Raw genomic sequence first — 23,566 nt, 5'->3', positions numbered from 1 at the left:
GTGTCCAGTGAGTGTACAGCTGTGCATTTTCTAAGTGAAGTATTGCGGAACCATGGTGATTTGTATAGCTGTCTGTTTGGAGTTCTATGAGATCCCCTCAAAACTGCGCATCTGCATTAATCCCTGGATTCCTGCTTGGAAATTGTAAAACTTCTCAAACAAAGCTGGAAGCCCGCCTCTCATCACCAGTAATGATCCATTGTACAAATTCAGGTCAGTGTGAAAGAGAAGTTGAAGTTCGTGGTGAAATAGAGGTCACAGCCCAAGTGGTCATAAAGGGATTTCCAGGGATCTAAGAATATCACCCAGGCTGGAAAACTGTCAGGAAATGCCAGAGGCGATGACCTTAAACGTGAGAATTACCACGTTTTTACCATTTTAATTTTTGTAGACCTGTTCTCTGAACTCCCTGCACACTGGTACTATAATCACCGTTGGTTCCATATTTCATAGTGTTCAATTTGCAACACTATTATCATAAGATTTCATTAACTTACTGCAGGAAGCTCTCTTATTGCTACACTAGTAATCTCAGTATTTAAAAAAATCTAACATGTGGTTTGTTGCTGGCTGTATCAACATGGTGTGAGATGCGGCAACCAGTCTTCAGCACAGCCTGAGTGTTCATATTGTTGCACTAATTAAAAAGTCCAGCTACTACTAATGATCCTGTTTATTTAAAAAAAAAAATAAATCAAATCTTAGTTATCAGTCCAGGGAATTCAGCCCAGCTTAATGGTCTTAAGTGTGTAAAAGGTTTATAATGACAAATGAAACATTTTCTGCATAATTGGTAAACTTACTGTTTTGCCCATTTGCTTGTTTTTGCTCTTCTGGAGCCTCTGAATGCCTGCTGAGTCTCCACTTTCACATCACTTTTGTCAAGGCCTTAGAAGAAGAAGACTATTTGAAGAACTTCTATTAAGATCTTAAATGAGTTTAGTTTGTTTTGCTCACTTCAGTTTTCAGAGAAATGTCTCTCTTTGTAATGAGACTGCTTTCTGTTTTTATACTCAAGTTTTACATACATGTAGTAATTAAACAGAGAATAAAAGCTTAGGGTGACACAAGGCGTAGTCTTGTTTTGTTTTGTTTTTAAATTGTTGTGCCATAAGCGTATGTTTAAAAAAAAAAAAACAAAAAAAAACCTGTCAGATGCCATGTGCAGATTATGTGTGCACCATTTCTTTGTTGCAGGGCTAAAGTAATGCTTCAATTCAAGCACGCGATCAAAAGAAGCTCTGAATCAAAAGATGGAAAACTTAAAACCCTTCAAAGGGTTTCCTTCTAGAGGTGAAGATCTTACAGTAAATGGAACACAGAGTTAGCCCAATTATACGTGTGTGCTATTGTGCTGCCACGTCTATTTTCAGGGTTTAGACACGCAAAAGAAGCACTGCAGAAATGCACGCACACTTCGTATTATGACTAGGAACACCCAGTACCAGTTTACCCCTGCAGAGTACATGGCACATAGTGCTCTTTCCACCTCTGAAATCCTAGACAGGTGGAGCACCTTAAAAGTGTGACAGTGATGCAACTAAACACCTGACTGCAGTCCTACCCATGGGGATTTAGTCCTGGCTATTCCTGTGCACATTCACAACCAAACAAAGACATGCCTTTACTTCCCCTGCAGTCTGCATTGTTGGAGAGTTGCACTTGTGTAACTAATCAAATTCACATAGTTTCTGCGTTAATCTGAGTGGTAATTTCCTGTGTGCCATCTAGTTATTGACCCTGTCACATTAATAGTCAGGAACCCCTTTAGATTTTTGTTATTAAGCTTTTAAAAAGATTGTGGCCAAGCAGGCTAATGATGTGTTTAATGAAATGTTTGGTAACTCTGAGCAAGGTTTGATTAGGAAATACCAAAATCTCACTAACAAGATCTTAAAAGCTCAGGTCAGGGTTTACTGTTGTTTTTCCTTTTAAGGAGGACAATTGTAAATTATAAGCATGCTGAGGACTTCTCACTGAATAAATATCTGAACTGATCATTGACAAATTGGATAACTTCTGAGGATGTCTAATGCAGTCAAAAGCTGTGGCGTCAATAAAAGGAGCTAAGCCTTCTTTACCCCAACTCTTAATTTGCAATTACTTGATCTAATGTTTGGAAATCAGATTTGAAAAGATGTTTTTCATGAATTATTTTTCACATAGTGTCTGATACTCCCTAACTGTTGGATGTAAACATTGCATAATGTATAAGAGACTCTATTCTGACTGAGTAATACTCTGATGCAGTGCAAAACGGAGCTGTACTAAAATCAGGTGTGCCCCAGTTGAGGTTATAACATAAAAAGCGTTTGACCTCCTCCCCCTCCTCTTTCTTTAGAAATGAGCACATGTGGTTGGATTTGAACATTTTTCTGCAGTGACTGATGAGGTGTGAAGACAGGCAAAAGTTAGTCCGTGTTCTGCTTCTCTGCACGTCCAAAACAGAAGCGGCGGTAATGTGAAGTAGCACTCCGTTAGCGATGTATTGTGTTTGTGTTGTGGATGTGGATGTCGCTTCAAAGCTGGCCATCAATCGTACGTTACAGTTGAAAAGGACTCGTTCTACATTCTTTTTGAAAATCAAGTTTTAAATCATCATTTGCTTTTTTTTTTTAATACTATAGGGGGAAAATAAGCACTCAGAAGTTAAGCTTTCATTTTGACAGATTTTTAGATTTTTAGTTTCTTCATTAGCTCTTTGGCACCAAGTCCCTGCTGGTCCTCATTTCCTTGCTAGTAGGCACTGTGTGGGGACATCCGCATGCTCAGTCTGAGGCCAGGAGCTGTACTGTGTCCCCAAGGTTAGCTCTGTGGAACGTTCTGGGCTCAGGTCCCAGAGAATAGTGACATGTCAGCAGCCCATTCAAACGAACAGGCTGAGGGTAGCAGTATGTTAGCATTGCTGGGAGGGGGAGGGCATAGGGTGCTAAAACTGGTGCTGCGTTAAACATTGCAGGGGGGAGACCGGGGAGCCTGGCTCCATGAAAGGTGTGGTGTCCCCGGATAGGCTGTGCTTTTTTATTTTCTTTTTTCCCCCCTCTCTTCTTCCTTTCTTTTGGTTTCTAATATTATGAGTTTAGTACAGTATAAGCAGAGTTGCTTTGCCAGGATTACTTCGCTTCATTCCCTTTGTTCCGTAATAAAGTCTTTAACTTCAAATAATAGAACTAGAGTCTCTGAGACACTGCTGCTTCAAGTAGCAGTCTTTCTTTCTTTTTTTTGTTTTTTTTTGTTGTTTTTTTTTTTTACAGTGCATTATGTTTAATTAGTAAACAGTGAACACAGCGAGGTTAAGCTAGGCTTTTAAAGCTGTTACCAGAAACCAGTTCTGGAAAGACTGCATTCTTTTTCCGCATTCAGTACAGTTCAGTTAAATAGCATCAAATCACAACAACAGTCACCTCAAGGCTCTTTATGTTGTAAGGTAAAGACCCTACAGTAATGCAGAGACCCCAACAATCAGGTCACCCATTATGAGCAAGCACTTGGCAACAGTGGGAAGGAAAAACTTCCTTTTAACAGGAAGAACTCTTTGGCAGAACTGAACATGGCAGATGGCTGTCTGTCAGGAAGGTGCCACACATCACAACTTAATGTGTGCCCAGGCTGTTTTTCAGATGCCGTTGAATCTTACAGGCTGCGGTTAAGGGAAGGGAAACTAAAGGGTGTGGCAAAAGGTATTTAACACACTTCTATTTTGGATCATCAGAACAGTTTCTTTGAGTCCAGCACTCCCAGCTGAGCTATTAAGCAATAATTATAAATCAGCTTTACAGCAGACTCGATGATCGTTTTAGCAGGGATTGTGTGTGTGTGTGTGTGTGTGAGTGTGTGAGAAAACAAGCTAGAAACGCACACACCAGGAGAGTTAGCAAAACCAGCTGAAGCCTCCAAAGTTCTGGCAGAAGGGTTTGGGCAGGATTTGCACAACTTATCTAGATTTCCTTCATAAAATGGAGAAAATTCCTTTGCCAGAATTCACAATTGTTTCCATTGAACTGCAGCTTTTTTTTCTTTTCTTTTTTTTCCTCAGAGGAGGCGGACCTTTATGCTGTTGAAATGTTGCTTGGGAGTTGAGTATAGTGTTTGACATCTGGATTACAGTGGATTACAGAAATGAATGGAGAAAGTCCCGGCTTTATTTGAACGATTAAGTCATTCAGGATGGTTCAGTACAGTTTAATGTTGCGGTTGATTATGCCCTTTAATTAATTAATTTTTAAATAGTTCTTTCAACCAATTTTTATGTGTAAAAACAGTTAAGCTAATAAGGTGCATTAACTAATTTAATGGTTGTAGCATTTGTCTAAACCTGCTCCAAAGGTCCAGCATTTCTTGGAAGGAATTAAGGACGTTGCACAGGTGTGTGTGTGTGTGTGCTGTGATTGGACAGCGAGCGTTGCAGGAGTAATGTAAACCTTTTCAGGCACATGTCAGAGTATGCATGGGCGTGTCACAAGCCTAACATTAAAGGCATATAAGCCAGGTAGCACATAAAGGATCTTCGTAGCTGAAGTAACGTCACACTGGTGATTTTCAAATGTCGAGCTGATTATTTTGCAATCGTCGTAGTTTAAAACTAGATCTGATGTGACAGGATGAAGCTGTGTGGTCTCGCTGTAGAGGCTTGTCAAAGAAGAGTTAACCATGCGCTAAAACGTATCTGTCTGCTGTTTAGCTCTAAATAGGACCAAAAAATCCACAAAATGAACATTTTACAGTATTAAAGAAGACCTTTAAACTAGTGACACCATAAACACATAAACACCATAAAATCATTGGAGAGCTTTTACTAAGGTGGGAAAAAAATTTCCCACAATTTTATACAGACCGGTTTCTTTTGTATTTGAACTCTTTCAGTACCCTTCATGATGAGTTCGTCACCATGGTATATATCAAAATGTGGTTTGATGACCATCAGAATAGTTTGTGGGCTTTTCCAAAGGTAGCTGGATAGGCAGAGACCATCCTCACTAGCGTCTGAGGCATAGCCAATCAACTTTGTCCATAAGAAATATGCCAGAAACCACTCAGTTCAGAAAGCTTCAAGAGTTCCTCCCAGTAGGCTTATAATGGGTAGAGACGTGCAGTTGTTCTGCACCGGCCGTTATGCTAGAAATGTGGTCCATACGATTAAGGCCTGAAATTAAAAAATAAAATGAAATTTAAGTGAAACCACACAGAATAGCAACTCTGTTATCTTTATATGCAAGTGCTAGATCTCTGGGTCAGGATCAGGCAAGAATACAAAGCATGTTGTGTCTTTAATAGGCTTACCCTCTCTTGAACTTTTTAGTACTCTCACTTGATCACATTTAATCCACTAAAGCAGCATCAGAAAAGCCAAAGTGCTGTTTAAATGTTTAACGGTACTTACAGTACCCACAGTACCTGTAATTGTGAGGCTGACGCCCCGAAAAGGCTTCATCTGGAGCTACCGGCACTGTCAAAGGTTCAGTTTAGGTTGAAGCAAACTGCTGATTGATTAAGTTTGGCTTTCTGTGCCGCTCCCTGCTTTGTCTTAGCGTCAGCACCAGATTTGTTTTAAGAATGCACATGTAGTAGTATTATTATTAATTTTTTTTTTTTTTTTTAAATCCCCCAAGTCCGGGAATGTTTTTTGGGGTTTTTTTTGAGAATCGTTAAACTGAAAGAATTAAAATTTATAAGAAATGGACTCGTGAGGAAATGCAGTTTCCCTTGAAATAATTCTGGAAACTCTGTTCTGTGCTGCTTTTCCCGTGTTTACAAAATTATTGCTGCTTGTGAGAGGTCACAATTTTGTCACTTTAATTTTGTGATATTAAATGGGTTGTCTCGCTCACGTCTTTTTTGTTAGAAAGTGTGAAATGGTCTGTTCTGGTTTATTTCTGGTGTTCGTGCGTTACTGCTTTCAGTACCATTGATGTGACCATCAACTCTTCAGCATAAAAACTAATCCATATGTGTTTGTGGTCTGCAGCACATAGCGTGCCTTTTTAAAAGTTCTCTTCTGTATTGTTTACTTGAGCCATAAGGTGACCACATGATTGCAGGCAGCTTTTTTTACTGTTCTTGTTCTTCCTCATTTACACCCGTGACTGCTTCTGCTTCTCCAACGCTGGGCGGATTTTTCACAGTCTTCCCCATCTATCACAGTTCATTTACACTGGAATAAACAGATTTCACCCGGGTCAGGTACAGGAGCTAGCAAAGTGTCTGGTATCTTTTCTAAAGACAAAGGACGGAAATGATGATAGCTTTACTTTGTTACCGTTTATTACCATTGTTACCATTTAATCTACTGCTGACGGTTTCGAAATCACATTTTTGTCCTCACTGAACAGTTTTAATATCCATACATGAGCAGTTAATTAAAAAACAAAAGGTGTTTGTGGTAACTTGGCTGACGTTAATTAATCTTTTTGTTTCTTTTCACAGGTCCTGTCATCATCGCCATTGATAAGATTTAATGGAAACCAAGGGGTAAGAATGTATTCCGCTCCGTAAACACGCTACTATACCTACATCATCACCTCAGTTTTATTACAGTTGACCTTGTTGAATTATCGCAGGTATTTGCCACTTTCAGTTTCAAAAGATGTCTTTATTACACATTTATCAGTCATTTTGTTAGGTACACCTATCCATCTGCTTGTTAATGCGGGTATCAGCCACGTGGCAGCAATTTGATTCATTTAGGCACGGAGAGGTTCAGTAATAGGCAGTTCTCTGGGTGATAAATGCTTTATCGATGGCAGAGGACCTCGTTCTGAAGACGGTGAGGTGTACTTAACAGAATGGCAGGTGATTGTATAACGTAATTCAGATTTTCAAGATAATTTCAATGGTGACGCACCCAACAAGTTTGCTGTTTCTTTGTAAGCATGACACTGTGTGTGAGTGTGAGATGTTAAAAAGATGTTAAATGTTATGATGCACTCCTTGCCATTGTGTCATGTGCTGTGTAAGCGCTGCTCGACCTTAAAGCACTGTTGCCACAGAACTTGAGGCAGCCGTTTGGCCCTGTCGTGATGTTAGTCACGTAAATTTGTTTTCTATTGCTTCTCCTTCCAAATAACGTGATCTGACAAAACTGATTAGTAGGGGAGAAAAAGAAACCTCTTGCAGCATCATGTCCTCTGCCTCTGTCTTCATACCTATATTCAGACATACTATGAAAGCAAGATAAAGGAAGGCTTGTGTTTCATGTGTACTCTTTGTCAGTCATGTGTTTGTCCACAGTGGGAATTCTGACGAATGATGTTTGATAGTTTTATCATCTAAGTATCATACAGGACCCCGAATGTCCTGTTAACATTGATCATCTCCACTTTCCAAATCTCTTTTGAATTTTGTCTCTAGTACAAACTGTAACTGAGTTAAAGTTTAAAGTGCACTTATTAAAGTGATCACATCTAATTTTGTTTATTTGAAATTTGAAAAATTAATTGTATTTATTTTAACCAGAGTTGAGGCTTTTCTGATTTGATTTTATTAGATTGTTAGATTTATTTGTCCAAACTGAAAAATGGTCAGATTGAACTACTTAATAGTTCAATTCAGTTTTATTTACACAGCACCAAATCACAACAACAGTCGCCTCAAGGTGCTTTATGTTGTAAGGTAAAGACTCTACAGTAATACAGAGACCCCAACAATCAGGTCACCCATTATGAGCAAGCACTTGGCAACAGTGGGAAGGAAAAACTCCTTTTTAACAGGAAGAAACCTCTGGTAGAACCAGGCTCAGGGAGGGGCAGCCATCTGCTGCAACTGGATGAGGTGAGAGAAGGAAGACAGGATAAAAGACATGCTGTGGATGAATAAAAAGTATGATTCACTGCAGAGAGGTCTACTAACACATAGTGAGTGAGAGAGGTGACTGAAGAAGAATCACTCAATGAATTTGGAATCCCCCAGCAGCCTACACCCATTGCAGCATAACTAATGGAAGATTCAGGCTCACCTGATCCAACCCTAACTATGCTGTAGCAAAAAGGAAAGTTTGAAGCCTAATCTTAAAAGTAGAGCTAGTGTCTGTCTCCTGAATCCAAACTGGAAACTGGTTCCATTGAAGAACGACTTGAAAACAGAAGGCTTGGTTTCCCATTCTACTTTTAAATACTCTAGAAACAACAAGCCTGCAGTGCGAGAGCGAAGTGCTCTAATGGGGTGATATGGTACTATAAGGTCATTAAGATAAGATGGGGCCTGATTATTTAAGACCTTGTATGTGAGGAGCAGGATTTTAAATTCTGGATTTAACAGGGAGCCAATGAATGGAAGCCAATATAGGAGAAGTATGCTCTCTCTTTCTAGTCCCTGTCGCTACTCTTGCTGCAGCATTTTGGATTAACTGAAGGCTTTTCAGGGAGTTTTTACGACATCCTGATAATACTTTGCATGAGTATTGGTGTAGTTTGCATGGTACAGCAAGCAGTGCCATGCAAAGTGCCCAGTTTTCTTTCTTAATGCAAAACGAGTAGCGGACAGTGAAGTAAACAAAGTAAGCAGAACGCACTGACGTTTTCCTTCTATCTGTCTATAATTTAATTGTGCCTTTCCATGATATAAAAATGTCACCGTGGTGCCAGCGCTCCTTGTATCAGCAGCTAACTGTCCGACAATGATGAACTCTGCACAAGCAGCTTCTTCCATTAAAGGCAACATGCCCGCTTGACGTGTGTCAGCCTGCCCCGTCTGACATGCATACTGTCTATTTGCTCTTCTACTTTGGAAACCTTAGTGTCTGCCATGCCCAGATGTTTTATTAGCAGTGCATCTGTGTCCCAAGTGGTGTTTCTGTTCTGCCAGCGTGGTCACAATACCCACAAAACCAGAGATTTCTAGCATCTTTATCCATAATGATGCTTCATACATCTGTCTTAATCCTGCCCTCCTACACACTTGCTCTCATTGGCACTGCCTCGTCTGCACCCCAGGCTGTTGGCTTATATAAAGGCTTTGACACCAGGTTATCTTCGGTCACTGAACGTGATATAAAAAGCTCCAGCACAGGTTGGCACCGTATTGAGAAATGTGGTTAAAATGTGTCTTACTGTTTCCGTTGTAACCTCAGGCAGCCTCCTCATAAGCTTTACAGTTCCCATATCAGCAGGTCTCAGCAGGCACAATGAATGTTTGAACTTTAACATGAAAAATGGTTAAAATAAAACGGACGATCATCACTGAATTACAGAACTTAAATTTCTACTGATGGACAAAGTTAAATAGATTGGTGGCTGGTATACTTTCTAACAGCACACTTTTTTTTTTTATTTTTTATTTTTTTAAACCTGCTTGCTAACAAAACATCTGCCAATATGTGTCTCCTTATGGAAGTTTAATGCTCTAAATATGTTAAAAATATTTTCAGGGCAAGACGTTTTTCTTGACTGCATCCACGAGTTGTTTCCTGATGTACACAAACAGACCGGAGTCTGCAGAAGCTCCCCATTCATCATTTATGTATGTAGTCTTATAAACGCCTGTAAAGCAGCAGATGGGACCACTGCTGTAGCTCAAGTGTAGCCAAGTATTTAGTATTTCAGGTTGCATTGTTTTTAAAATTTAGAACTAATATTCTTGCTATAACATTATGCACAATAGCCTTGTATTTAGAGTTGTAGCAAGCTTTCCTGCCTGCTGTCAGTATTTTGGTGCACTGCAGAACCATGGAGCCAGGCGCTCTTTCATTTAATGCTCATTTATTTTATGTGTATGAACACGTCTGCTGTGGAAAGATGGCTTTATCTCCAGTTTACAGGCTGATTATTCAATGTGACGCTGCAGTTTTTATAAGAAGCGTCATGGTAGGCGTTACCTACCCACCTGTCTTTAACTTAACACACATTTGGTCACATGTTCTGTAGAAGGTCCTGCTGTCTGTTGCCGGTCGTTTCAGGCTGCAGTTATGATGCAGCAGGCTTGCTCAGGGAAAAAATCTGTTGGTGTTAAGATGAGAATGCAAGTCATAAGTGTGAAAGTGGCTGAATTACAGAACAGATGGCCTGGCTGTCAAGAGATCCAATATTCATTCACTCAGATTCATTCATCTGGTTCAGCTCTGACAGAGTTTGCACACATACTTTTTAGAAAAGTGGGGGGAAATCCAAAAGGCTAGAAACGAAATGGGAGACATATTTTCCAGACAGGTTTCATATTTTAAATGGCCAAAAAACACAAACGCTGGCTGCATAAAACATGGAAAACTTTGATCTGGATGATGAGACGTCTCTCCCTCATATTTCATTCTGGCTGCAGAAATATTCTGTCCTAAAATGCAGTTTTGGTAAAAGTGACACACACATCCTTTTTTATGAATTCCTCAGAAGAGGTGGTGGATGTACAGTACCAGAGTTTTTCCTGCACACTGATCATCCCACAAAGCAAAGTCATCAAGATTGAGCTTAAAAACATTTTAATCACTTGTTCTTGTTCGATTTTGTCTATTTAAAAAAATGCGCAGAAATTACAGACTGCTGCAAAGATAGATAAAAGATTAATTAAACCCACGACTACACATTGCTTAATATTGCTCATGTCCAAAGTTGCCCCTCCACAGGATCTTCTAGAGCCAGGAAGGACAGTTAAATCTGAAAATGCTGAAACATTCAGTAGCTTTGCCCCCAGATTATTTTTAAAACATGTTTTGCTGCAGGTTGTGCTTCTCCCACATACTCACAAATTCTCATAACGGATTCATTAACTGCTCGATGAGCGGCGTTTCTGGCTCCTCCCCCCGCAGCACGTGTAAAAAATACCATGCCTGTTTGTGTTATGGATGCAGAGTGCAAGGAAAAATTATCATTATGCATATCTTAGTCGAACGGATACAGATAAGCCTGCTACCTCACACTGTAAACTATCAGCACATGTATCAGCAGCAGGACTGGCTCATGTTTCCAGATTTCATTGTTGTATTGCTTTCGTGGGTGTGCCCAGGGTAAGGGCTGACTGTGGATTTGCAGAATTCGCCCTTCACATTTCCATTCAGGGTTTGATTGCTGTCCCTCTAACAAGGGACTTGGAGGGTCAATTATTAGATCCAGGGGCGGGGGTATTATTGTTTTCTTATCCTCCCCCAGATCCATCGTGTCTCTCCTCATGAATCACTGTTTTTCATGACTTTCTTGCTCTGCTCCTGATATCGGCCACCGTGCACCATGATTTCTAGTCAAGCATAGTCGGCTCAATTGGAGAGGATTTGGACAGCTCTCTGGCTGGCTTGAAGCTGAACAAGTCAATAGTGTCATCCATTTAATCTTGGTGTCTCCAATTTAAGAAAAATAAATAGATTAATACTTTCTAAGCCAAAGATTTGACACTGACAGACTTTCTTTTCTTCTCACCTTGATAAGAGGTGTGGATATCAAGTTTGTGGGGTTTTGGCTTGATTAAAAATGAAAGGGACTGGTGAATTTGCTGCATCCCTGTCTCTGTAAAACTTATTTTATTTTATTTTTTTAATTTAATTTTTCAGATCCTTTTTTAACACTGCAAAGAACTGCACTTAATTTGGTTATGTGTTGAACATCAGACGGTCCCACAAGGTGGTGATGGGTAATTTCTTTAAAATGTTTCTTTGTTTGTATTCCTTTGATTTGTGCTAAAGCTCTCAAAGCTTTAATAATTGGAAGGTTTTAACCATGCAAATAAAACTTAACCCAGTTAGCCTCTTAGTCTTGATGCAGACCGGAGCTCTGGGTACTCTGACCAAACCGGATCTGCAGTCATATTTTTCAGTTCGAGTGTTAAAAGTTCATAACTTATTTAATGTATTATTAAAATGTTGGCTCTACTTAATGCATATATTTAAAAAAAAAAAAAAAAATCATCCATATCTAGTCTGCCTGCTCATTGTGATCAAAGACACTTTGGTAAATCAGATGCACAGGTGACAAAGACTCGGTCTTGGTGGGAGGCGTTTCTTGTCAGGTTTTGATCTCAACAGTGATAACTTTCTTTAGAAGCGGTGCTCGTTCATGTGTCCACGTAGGGCTACTCAATTAATCGAATTTTAATCACGATTACGATCTGGGCTTTCAACGATCATTAAAAATGACTGAGCCGATTATTAGCCCCTCCCTCATTTATCCGCGACACCTTGTGAAAATATTGTCGGGCATAAACCGGTCCGTGGCGCAAAAAAGGTTGGAGACCGCTAATTAAGAGGACCCGAGGGAAGCTCGGAAAGCTAAGCAGAAGTTATTTGGAGAGGAGAGAGTGACTGCCCTTGGTTGAAAAGAGAGGTAAAAAAAAAACTTCAGTGGTGTTGCACACTATTTTATATTATTTTTTAAAGTCATTGTTAACCCTTTAAAGCCGGTCAGAGCAGCACGCTCCGTTTTGTGTAACTATTTTTAAATCCCTGTAGAACCTGAACCGTGTAAGCTAGCGCAATAATTTTTTTTTTTTTTTTTTTTTTGCATATGAAACCAGAGGAGTTGTACTTACATCTTATGCCATCAGCTTGTCCTCGGTCACGGTTTCCTTCCACATAAAGCTTTGCAAAAATTGCATAAAAAGCGCTTGCAGGAACAAAAACATAATATTCCAGAAACAGCTTTGCCGATCCGATCAGCTGTTCGTACCACTTCTGCACATTGAAACAGACGTCACCGCTAACTATGGCATGTCCGCCATTTCCTGCCCGAAACCGGAAGTGACGTCATTTTCGCGGAAAATGTAGATTTTTTTTTTTTACTTGTAGGCCTTAAAAGCCTATACTGGTCATGTTTGACTTTTCTGAATAGTTTCTGTGATGCTTAGAACTCGAATTGCAGTACTGGAAATAGTTTATTTTGATGCACATGCTGTTTTCTTTGCAAATTTGCATCATAGGATAGTTTTTTCATTTTTCCTGCAGTATTATAAAAATTGCTTTATCTCCAAAATAAAACTATGAAGACACTCAAAATAAATTTCCTGTTGTTGTAAACTATTTTTTGCAACTTTTTTGTATTTAAAGTTTTGAGGGATAAACCTCTTAAATTTCTCCAAGTAGAAATATATGTAAAAAAACAAAAACGATTTTCAATTTTTTTTGTAGTTTATTGCACTTTTTTGCAATTAATGTTGTTATTATGGACTTAATGCATACATATTATTAAAATATGGGCTATAACAGTTGTATAGCAACTTGAAATGCTCCCACAAATGGCACTACAACATGTAAAAAAATAATATAAGATCTGACGGACTTGGTTCTATAGTAGGTCTTAAAGGGTTAAATAAATATCGTCAAATAATCGAGATCTCAATTTCAGTGAAAATAATCGTGATTATCATTTTTGCCATAATCGAGCAGCCCTACGTCCACGTGGTGGTTTCGACAGTTTGTTAGCGTGGAGCCTGAGCCATTTGGTGTGGAGGAGCCTCTTCTCACACTTTCATCCTCTCCAGCGTGAGTCACTGAGTCACTCCCCTGTGCCCTGCCTCTCAGTCAGCTCCGGTGCCTCTTAATTAGATCTGGATTCACAGTCAACACATCGATCTGCTGCTCTTTCAACTAAACGTGACACACGTACAGTATGTTTAAACTGGATATGTAGGTGTCTTTCAACACCATGACATACTGTATCATTGTTGATCTTCTTCCCACGTGCATTTCGTGTTCTTAAACTGCCGTAACGGGTTTTATAATGTGCTGAAAGCCTGGACATGCTTGCTAGCTTTGATGGCAACACATTTTCGAGCGTGAAACGCTCAATAGAAATGCCCTTACTGATCTTAGACTAAGCTGCTTTTATCTGCATAGTCTGTATTTTTCCTGTTTGCTGTAGGCCAGAGTTTTATTGCAAGTACAAGTAAGTATGTGGGTGCTGGAGTCATAATGGGGCTGCGTCCATTTGTCTCTGTTTCAATGGCAACACTGCCGGTTGATCTGTAAAGACGAGCGATGGGGTCAGGGCTCATTACAAAATGGAGCAAGAACATTGAGTACATATAGGGCCAGATTTCCTAAACGGGACAAACGTGGATGTGAGCACAATCACCAGATGGTGCTGATAGGTGTGGCTGGTTTTATGGGTGTTTTTCTTACAGTTGTGCTGTTTTCTGAGCGCAGGCGGTGTACTTCACTCTTCATAAATCTTGTTGTGCACTTGAGTCATACTTTGTTCCATAAGAAAGGAACTTCTAAGTTTCCCTCTTACACCTGATCTTGTCCCTGCTCTCTCTTTGTAAATACAGGCAGTATAGTGTAGGAGGGTGGTCAGTGTTACTGCTGCTAATTAACTGGGCTAATGCAGATAACGAAGAAAAAATGTGCTATAATTTCTAAATGATCATTTTCCCTTTTGTTAACAAAGCTGTTTTCAGAGTTATGGAACAGTTTTTAGAGGTAGGAAAATACAGGTGATTGTGTCACCTGCAGCCTCCACACTTTCTGTCTTTGGTAAAACGGTTTAGCCGCCTGCATGTGACTTCCAGCACTGATTAAGGAGCCAGTGAGTCACAGGCAGAGACTCGGATCGAGGCTGGGTCACCAGCAGTAACCTGCTCACCAATCAAGAGGACCTCTGCTAGGTGTCCAAAACCACCAAATATGTAACGTCAGCCTTTTGTCGCACTGGCTCAGTGTGATGCACAGTACTTGGCGGTGACACCACTTGAATTTGGTCAGATGTGCTTAAAACACAAACCTCTGCCTCCGCTCGCGCTCCTTTAGTGAAGAAGTTTCTTTACGCGACGAATCAATTCGCTGTTGAATTCACAGCGTAATAAAATCATTTTGAGGTGAATCAGAAGTGTCAGCCAAGGTTTGGGTGTCGCCCCGTGCTTTCTCCGCTCACTCTACACATTGCCCTTTAAGATGATTACCAGTCTGTCTTTGCACTGCATTAAAATGTCAGCTGTATTCACACTGGGCACTATTGTAGTTATGCTCTATCTACTTTAAAGGCAAAACGCAACATCTGAATCTCGGCTCTCTTCTAAAACTATTTCCTCTACTTAATCAAAGTATCCAGAAGCTTTGCTTTATGATAAGAGGCTTATTAGCCAGATGACGGTGGTTAATTCTACGTTCACCTCAGTCTTTTATAACCAACACCTGTAGTGCTGGAGGAGGGTTTTTTGTGGGGGCAGAGTAGTATGTGCGCACTGCAACTACATCCAAAGCCACAGACTGCAGAAATACCTACCATAGTTGTTCTGCTAACATATTTTAGTGGTGCGTTTGGACAACAATTAAAACACTCTGTAGTTGTGAATGAATGCCGTAGAAACACAAGGTGGTAGATTTACATGCATTTCGTGTGGTTTTTAAATGAGCAGAAAATCCCTGGAGCTTTATAAGCTTTTTTTTTTTCTTCTTAAATATTATGTACCACAGTGACATCCTGTTTACAGCAATGCAAACAACATACAGGAAAAGTGTCTGGAAAGAATGTTAAACGTGTTTGTAATATGCATCAGACCTTTGTGAAATCCATTTTTTACTTTCATGCTGAGTTAATGTATCGTTTGTTTTGTTTTTGTCTTCAACAGAAAATTTCAATACCACGCTCAGAAAATTCAAGCGAACTCCAAACTTTTACTTTCTACCTGTCGAATGTGGGCAGAGATAACCCGCAGGGCAGCTTCGACTGCATCCAGCAGTACATCACCAGGTGAAGAGCGCAAACACAAGCAGTGCTTTCTTATTAATTTCTCTTATGTAAATACACGAAGGTGCCTACGGTCGCATGCGTATTACCCAAGGAGTCAGTCCTCCAACAGCAGATGAATCCGCATGTTTGATTTGATGCCCTTCCTGACACAGCCCTCCCATATATCCGGGCTTGGGACTGGCACTAGGAACACTCCATAAAAACACAAGATGTAATGTCATGTTCTGTCAACATATTTAAACCATGTGTAAATAGTCAGCAGTCTTTGGACTTTAATTATCTAATGAGTATTTTCAGGCAGACTGTTGCTTGGAAATACTGTTGAACTCGGGACCTGAGGCCAATCATCAGGTCTCTCAATTCACCACCTTACAGGCAGCATAGATGAAGACAATGGGGGCTTCGGCTCCGGGACGCTGTGACGTTTATGAACTTTGGTAAATGGTTCAATCGTTCTTCATCTTTTTCCAGTTAAATATGAAAAGGTGCCGCGAGCTGAGTGACGACATTGTCACCCTAACCCAAAATTGAGTTATTAAACAAAATATTCTTGCAAAATAATGTTGAGGTAAGAACTTAAGCTATCTGGTGTTCCAGTACAGTTAAAATTCAATCATGGGTGGTCGGGCCCATCCCAGCAAGTAGAGGTGGGAAAGACTCGACACATAATGTCCGCAAACTGTGACTGAATCAAATTAATGCCGGCAGATGTGTGCGTCAAAGAGGAAGGAAATGGAGGAACAGAATGAGGAACTACAAGGATCTTGTACTTGTCAAGTTTCTGACCCCATTGTTCTCAAAGTATTTTTAAAAAGTGGGTCAGCTGGAGTTAATTCGAATCTCCGACTTGATCCTCGTCAACCTCCAGTTGCAGTCTAAAACCCAAATGACAGAGCTCAGCTTCCACCAACTGTGCTAGCACCATCTCATTTTCTGCCAAATCCTAATCAAAGGGAGCCGGAAAGTCTGTGAAAGAATAGGATTTGATGCCGCAGTGAGTCGTACTGTGGGAACCCACAGTTGGCTGGAAATTGAAAAAAATAATAGTTGTGCCCTCCGGGGGGTTTAATGGCTCTCATGTGGGCAGGAATGCACGGTGAAGGGGTGGAGTAGTGAAAATAGTCTTTAATACTAAATGTTATAAATACACTGTTGCAATACTTTAAAGTAGGACTCGTTTAAATGTATCACAAGTGTCTTATTCCCCATCTCCAATAAAAGGGATTCTAATGGGATTTTTTCCAGTTCAAACTTCTGTCCATTCATTCTCCGTCTTCCTCTCTCACCACCTCCTTTTTGTTTTGGCAGTGAAGGGAGCATTCAGCTGGATTGTTTGGGTGGGATCCAGGACAAGATTACAGTATGTGCCACAGACGACTCCTACCAGAAGGCCAAGGAAAGCATGGCCCAGGTTGAGGAGGAGACTCGCAGCAGGAGCGCCATCGTCATCAAGCCTGGGGGACGATACGTAGGTGAGAAAACGCGATACTATGACACATGAATACCAAATGTTGGTCTGTCATTTTCAGAGTCTCCTACTCACACAGACTAGTAAGACTACCAGTGTTGAGCTTTTGGTTCGTGTGAAGCGATATTTCCCTGCAAACACCCACACTTGGCCCGTGCTCTGCTGGTGAATGGGTTCTCACTGGACCAGACGGCTTGTTTGAGCTTCCTCGCTGTGGTTATCTGAATGAAGCGTTAACAGAAAGTGACCTGTGTCTGAACGGCAGTGTACTTTCACGGTAACAGCATGCGTGCTTGCTGTAAAGGCTCATACGCACTGATCCATTTCGCCTTGAATGTAATTTAAAAACACACAGAGGAGGAAATGCCCCCAGGCACATCCACACATAACACATCCACTTCCTGAATCTCTGTTTTGGTATCAGAGCCGCACCGCAGTGCCCTGAGTGTCAGTCGAAGCAGAAAGCCGCAGCGGCTCTGCCTCGCTGCCTACAAAAAAAAAGAAATCTAGTGTGAGCCTGTTCACCATGAGGCTCTGAGTCAAGCACGCTCAGTCCGCGTGCTAGGAAGCAAACGGGCTGTTGGTCTCACCAGGTGATCCGAAAGCAAGGTGACACTGGGAGATGGCGATCACTGCTTTTTGCTGGAAGTTTAGTGTTGCCACACAGGCTTGAACTTAAGATCATTTCACAATGCGTCACCTATGAGTCATCTGCAAGCTCTCCCAGCCTTTAACAGCCACTGTCCAAAGATGCTGTGATGAAATTGCAGTTTTTTTTGTTAAGAAAATAAAATACACTGGCTGCCAACCAAAAAGCAACCTGATGACTCATTTTTCTAACACTGTGTTTATTTGTGATAAATAAACACCCCTTATAATTAAAATCATCATAAGACGAGCGTCTCGTCGTAACTCGTAAATAAACTGCAGACGGTTTTCCTAAGACGGCTCTTTGAAAGATCCGTTAAAATGTGTAACATCAGTCTGTGCGTTTTAACTCTTCTCAGGTAAGAAGGTTCAGATCCGGAAACCGGCACCTGGACTCTCAGATGTCGCCCCCTTACGGAGGACGTCTCGACCCGTCATCATCTCGAGCAGTACGCTGAAGAAGAGCGCAACTCAGCACAGGCCGCTCCGAGAGCGCCTCGTCCACCTGCTGGCTCTCAAGCCTTACAAGAAGCCCGAGCTGATCTTGAGGTTGCAGAAGGATGGTCTCTCGCCATTAGACAAAGACTCCCTGGATAGCCACCTGCAACAGGTCCCACACACACTCTTGGCCATCATGTAGATTTCCTGATACTTTGATAGTAGCTGGGCTCACCTGAGATTTCTGCTCCTTTCATAGGTTGCAAACCTGAATGGGAGAGAAAACACTTTCACATTAAAGGACTTTTTGTATAAGGAAATTCAGAAGGACTGGCCAGGCTACACAGAAGGAGACCAGCAGCTTCTCAAGAGAATTCTGTTCAGGTATGTCAGCAGTTACAATGAATATGTGTACGTGTGTTCAGTGGGATAGCATGCCAGCAGTTAGAAGGCTCTGATACTGTAGCAGTGTTCATTTGTACAGCAGCATTTCTGGTAGATCAGTAGATTTAACTTTCATCTCACGTGTTGTGGCTTAAAAATCTTGAAAAGCACCTTGTTTGTATTTCTGGCGGGAGTTAAGCGCCAGCGTGATGGTTATGAGTTTAAAGTCTTACGGCGCATAGAAGTAAAGTTTAATATCTATGCATGCTTATTTTTCTTTAATATTTTCCTTGTGTCGTTTATGAGACGTGATCGTTGCATGTATAAGGATATTTTTGGATTGAAATTATTTTCTTTAAGGATTTTTTTTTTTTTGGGGGGGGGAGGTATCAATGTGCTCGACTTTCTCTGTGCCCCAGGAAGATTTCTGCATTCCACTGAATTTCCTCTTAGAGTTGTATTTGTTAACAGCGTGAGCTGCTGGCTTCCGTCCCGGTGGAAAAATCTGGTTTCTCATGGTCTGGAACGCCGAGGAAAAGCAAGCCAGCGAGGGAGCGAGCGTCCGACCGGCTATATATAGACCAGCAACATTCAGTCCTCAGTTTGTGTTTATGTAGTGGACTCCAGAATAGCTCCAATTATCCACAGTAACCTTAACTGTGCCCACACCTGAAGGCAGCCAGGATATTAACACTGAGTGTTCATAATGCAACACGCAGTCTCATGCACTGCAGCAGTTCTCCGTTTTTTTGTCGGAAAGTCTAGTCAGTATTTCGTGTGTGTGCTCTTGTATTTTCTTTTTAACATCCGTACATGCTTGCTGCCCATTTGTGTGTCTTTACTGTACTTTGAGCTCTTTTTGGGGGAGTTTATCAGCTGACTAGCAAACAGCCTCCCACCTAAATACCACCTCCCCCTCCGTGGCTCCTCCAGTGTTTGGAGCTAATGCAGTCAGTCACGCAGGAGTCGCACAGCAACATGAGTGGGGCGCACATGATGCGAGTGTTCCAGCCCATGCTGATCTGTGTGTGAAGTGGCACCTGTCCAAGGTTCAGCCCGCTGTCTCACTGCTCTCACTCCTGCCTGCCTTTGAGTGTCAGCTGCACACTCACTCTCTCTCACTCACACGCACACACGCCTTGATTTTTACAAGGGTGCGGCACTGACGAGACTTGGTGTACCTAACTGCCCCCTACTGATAAAGTCCTCAGCTGTGGCAAGAGCATCTCTGCATGCGTCTTTATTTTTATGGCCACATGTGGTGTTTGTCCAGTGAATTCTGTTTTTACTGCTAGTGTTTAAGCCAGCGTTGGAACTCTGCTCAGGTCAGCGGACTGAGGTTCCGCTTCAAAAAAGCAACTTTAAGGACTGATTCATATATCTGTGGGGAATACCTTGTAGAGCCTGTGATGTATCCTACCTAAGTGGTCAACATTGTTGTCGTGTCCTGCTGTTACACGTGCGGTGCCAGTCGATAGGAACAAATCCTGTGACTTTTTTCCCCTCTGTATATTGACAGTGATGATTACTGAGGCATTGATTGTTGCCCTGTCACTGACTAACGTCAACGTTAAACGTAGCTGGAAATGCACAGGGAGAATCGACGGGCCAATCGCAGTAGCCGTGGGATGCTTCAATCTAACGTGTAGTTATGCTTCTCAGAAAGTGTACGTTGTTGCACGTAGCATGCACCGTTTATCCTTGTTCATACCTGGCCGTGCAATGATTCGTGGGTAATGGAGGCAGTTACGATCGGCGTGTAAATATTGCTCGTTTGCCTTTAAATCGACGTTCTGTTATTGTCGGAGCATGCAAAAGTAACCTCTTTATAAATGTAACCCGGCACAACAAGCGTCCATCCCCAAGTGAGCAGCGGCACCACTTTCTTTGTCACTTCAGAGTGTCGTGGCACTCTCTCGCTCATCGTGCACGAGCTGCTGCCAAAACCGTTCAGCCGTTAAATAAACACACTGCAGTGACTGAGAGATTAAAAAGCATTAAATGTTAAAAATGTGCACAGATTTTATTATTGAAACTTTGCCTTCTCTGTACATAATTAAATGCTGCTCTCAAGTACCTCCTCCTTCACTCAGTTGTCATAGCTACCCTGTGAGCTTCTCAGTGTGACTGTCTCAGGTCTTTGAAGTCCTCGTACATACAATTTGCTTGTCACAGAATAAATTTCAGCTAGATTTCTTTTTCTGTTTTTTGCCGTGTATGCTTAGAAAAGGGGATTTTAAGCTGTAAGGGTTTAAGTCATTTCAAAGACACTTTATGAGCCCATGATTGCTTCAGACCTGAGAAGCGTGTTAGTGGTGTGGAAGTGTCTGGTCAAACGCTGAGGTTGAAAGAGATCACTTTCCTGCACTTTAAGCCCCTCATTGCTGCCAGTGCATATGTTGCTTTAACTCACCAGGATAGTTGGATAGATAAGAGTTTTAATGCACTGCAGGTATGCATAAACTGTATTAAATTTTCTTGGCTCTGTCTCTGTCTGTGTGCATGAACTCTCTTAGGAAACAAGCCCAGAACAGCTCTGCACCTCCACCAGAGAGCCCACCGAAAGAGCTGGCCAGCTGCTCTCCATCTCAAGTGAGCCTCCTCTTCCTTTAACCCGTCTCTCACTTCCACACATTTTCCTAAAGCCTCATCTGCTGTTTCCCTCTGCCTCCTCCTCCTCGTTACTGACTGAACATTTAATAACAAGTCTCTTCCTGTGATCAGACCACGATAAAGGGCTGGTTAAGACGGAGGAAGCTACATGTAAGAATAGAAAACCCCTGTTTGAGATACAGACCAGGCAGAAAAAAAATTCAGTGTAAATACAAAGCGTAATGTGTAACCCAAGCATGCTTAAGCCTTTTGTATGTTTCCAGCAACCTTGTAGAAAGGCAGGAGGAATAGGGGTAAGATTATTTCCACCTAATGTGTGTACTGGAGCGTTTCTTTCCATTTCCACCAGTTTACCAAACACTGCAGCCTGACCCCCGGACTGTTGTTGTAGTAGTCTGGTGGTGTCTGGTATTTCCCAAGGAGGGTTTTTCTAAATCATCTGGCTGTCTGCAAAAGTATAAATGTTTCCTCTTAGTATCCTCCTCTGTGAATTTCCAAAGTGCCTTTTGGAGTAAATGTTTTCTTAAGTGGTTGCTGCTGGTCAGAATTACGCATTAAGGGATATTAGAAGCTCCCCTAGAATCTTTAAATAAATATACACGTTTCCACGAATACTTAACTTTTGTTATTATACAAAATATCTTCTTGGGTATACTATATCTGCGTGAAATTGTGTTTTCCTGCCTTACTGCCTAAACAATTTTTTGATATTTTCATACTGCCTGTCCTGTTAGGTCTGTACAGACGTCTAAATTTACCATTATTTACACTTCCATTAAGCAGAGGGAGGAGAAGAGGCTCTGCTTTATTAATAGCTCCTTCCACTCAGCTGTTCTTGCCTCAGACACCTACTGTTTGCCCCTTCCTTTCCGCTCACTCCCTCTGTAAACACATGCACATACACACGTTTCCATATCTTAGTGAGGACATCTCGTTGACATAATGCTTTCCCTAGCCGCTTACCCTAATACCCTAACCCTGCCCATAACCTAATTGTAACCCTGACACTAAAGCCACATTTTGAGTCTGAAAATTGCCTTCAGACTCGTTGGGACGAGCATTTTGTCCCTATAACGGGTTGTTAGTCCCCCACAAGCATAGTCAACTTACAATTTTTGGTCCCCACAAAGATATGAATACACACACACACAGGTCTCCGGGCTCCATTTTTAGCTGCATTGGTAAAAAGACAGAATCACAGCAGGTAATGCAGCATAAACCTGAGCTGGGTCTGGTCTGAATCAGGGAGTGCTACAGAACAATGGGAAGGCATATCCACACTGATGAACATGAAACTTAAAGTCTAGCCTCCTCCATCATGGCTAATCATAAAGAAGTCTTTTCATTCCGGCTGTCATCTCAGGAGACTTTTGATCTCAGGTGTCAAAGGTGCTTTGTGTGGAGAAGATTAGAAGAGCTTGGGAGGTTCAAGCTGAGCTCTTCACTGGCTCTTTGCCTTTGTTTCACACCACCAAGTCAGGAGAGCAAACAAAGTCATCGAGTCTGCCACTCCCAAAGTCTTCAGAGTGGACTGGGTCAAACAGGGCTGTCTGTAATCTAATCTCTGCTGTTGTGAAAAGGAAGCTCAGTCCTCATTGTGTCTTTGCTGCTAAGCGTGCTCTTCCTCGAATACTCTGTAGTCTTGTCGTTTTCATTATGTTGCTTTCTGCTCTCATTAGTCTCTCCCCTGTCTGATTTCACCTGGAACACTATTTCATATCAAACGCTGTTTTAAGGTATGAAACTAAAACTGTTTTGTTTTTGCCAGAAACGGCCCGCTGCCGACTTCATCGACCCACTCGCCAACAAAAAGCCAAGGATATCGCACCTCGCTAGCAAGGCTGCAACACCCCCGGTTAATGGCAAGATCAGCTCTTCCAATGGCAGAGGCGATGCAGGCAGCGCGCAGTCGGGAGTGGTGGGTTCAGCGCCAGATGGCGGCACACCGTCCGGCTCCCAGCAGCTGCCCATGCTCGACATCCCCCGTCCTTTTGAAGCATTGTCGGACGTCAGCAATGACTCCAGCAACAATGGACGCGACTGTGACTCTCAGGAATCGGCGGTGCCCGAGAGGTTCAGTCAGCCGCCTTCGCTCCCTCAAACATCTTCCCCCAGACACACGGTCCTGGAGGCCCCGCGGGACAAGAGCTCTTCCTCCTTAAGCACCAAGTCTAAAAAGAAGTCCAAAAAGCATAAAGACAAAGAGAAGAGCAAAGATAAAGAGAAGGTGAGGGAGAAGGAGCAGGAAAACGAGAGGAAAAGTCGTGACGAGTGTGTGTCGGAGCCTAATAGAGCCTGTGAGACGAGCATAGGAAACCTCAAAAGCAACAGTATTCCACACAGAAGCACAGGTGAGAACAACACACACACACACACACACACACAGTATTTTACTGCGTTAGATGTGGATTTCTGA

General features: G+C 41.8%; 1 protein-coding gene across 1 annotated transcript in view; it reads left to right on the top strand.

The window, feature by feature from the left end:
• ell (elongation factor RNA polymerase II) overlaps positions 1-23,566 on the top strand; it is a 34,613-nt gene that overhangs the window by 7,082 nt on the left and 3,965 nt on the right. Inside the window, exons 2-8 of the mRNA XM_005932449.2 lie at positions 6,424-6,468; positions 15,478-15,599; positions 16,908-17,071; positions 18,075-18,325; positions 18,413-18,537; positions 21,054-21,129; positions 22,919-23,501. Coding sequence (XP_005932511.1) covers positions 6,424-6,468; positions 15,478-15,599; positions 16,908-17,071; positions 18,075-18,325; positions 18,413-18,537; positions 21,054-21,129; positions 22,919-23,501 — 1,366 coding nt within the window. The remainder of the gene's footprint in view (positions 1-6,423; positions 6,469-15,477; positions 15,600-16,907; positions 17,072-18,074; positions 18,326-18,412; positions 18,538-21,053; positions 21,130-22,918; positions 23,502-23,566) is intronic.

The sequence above is a fragment of the Haplochromis burtoni genome, unplaced genomic scaffold (assembly GCF_018398535.1).
Source record: "Haplochromis burtoni strain Fernald_Lab_line unplaced genomic scaffold, NCSU_Asbu1 Contig_13, whole genome shotgun sequence".
Classification (NCBI taxonomy): domain Eukaryota; kingdom Metazoa; phylum Chordata; class Actinopteri; order Cichliformes; family Cichlidae; genus Haplochromis; species Haplochromis burtoni.
This window is presented reverse-complemented; position numbering and strand designations above follow the sequence as displayed.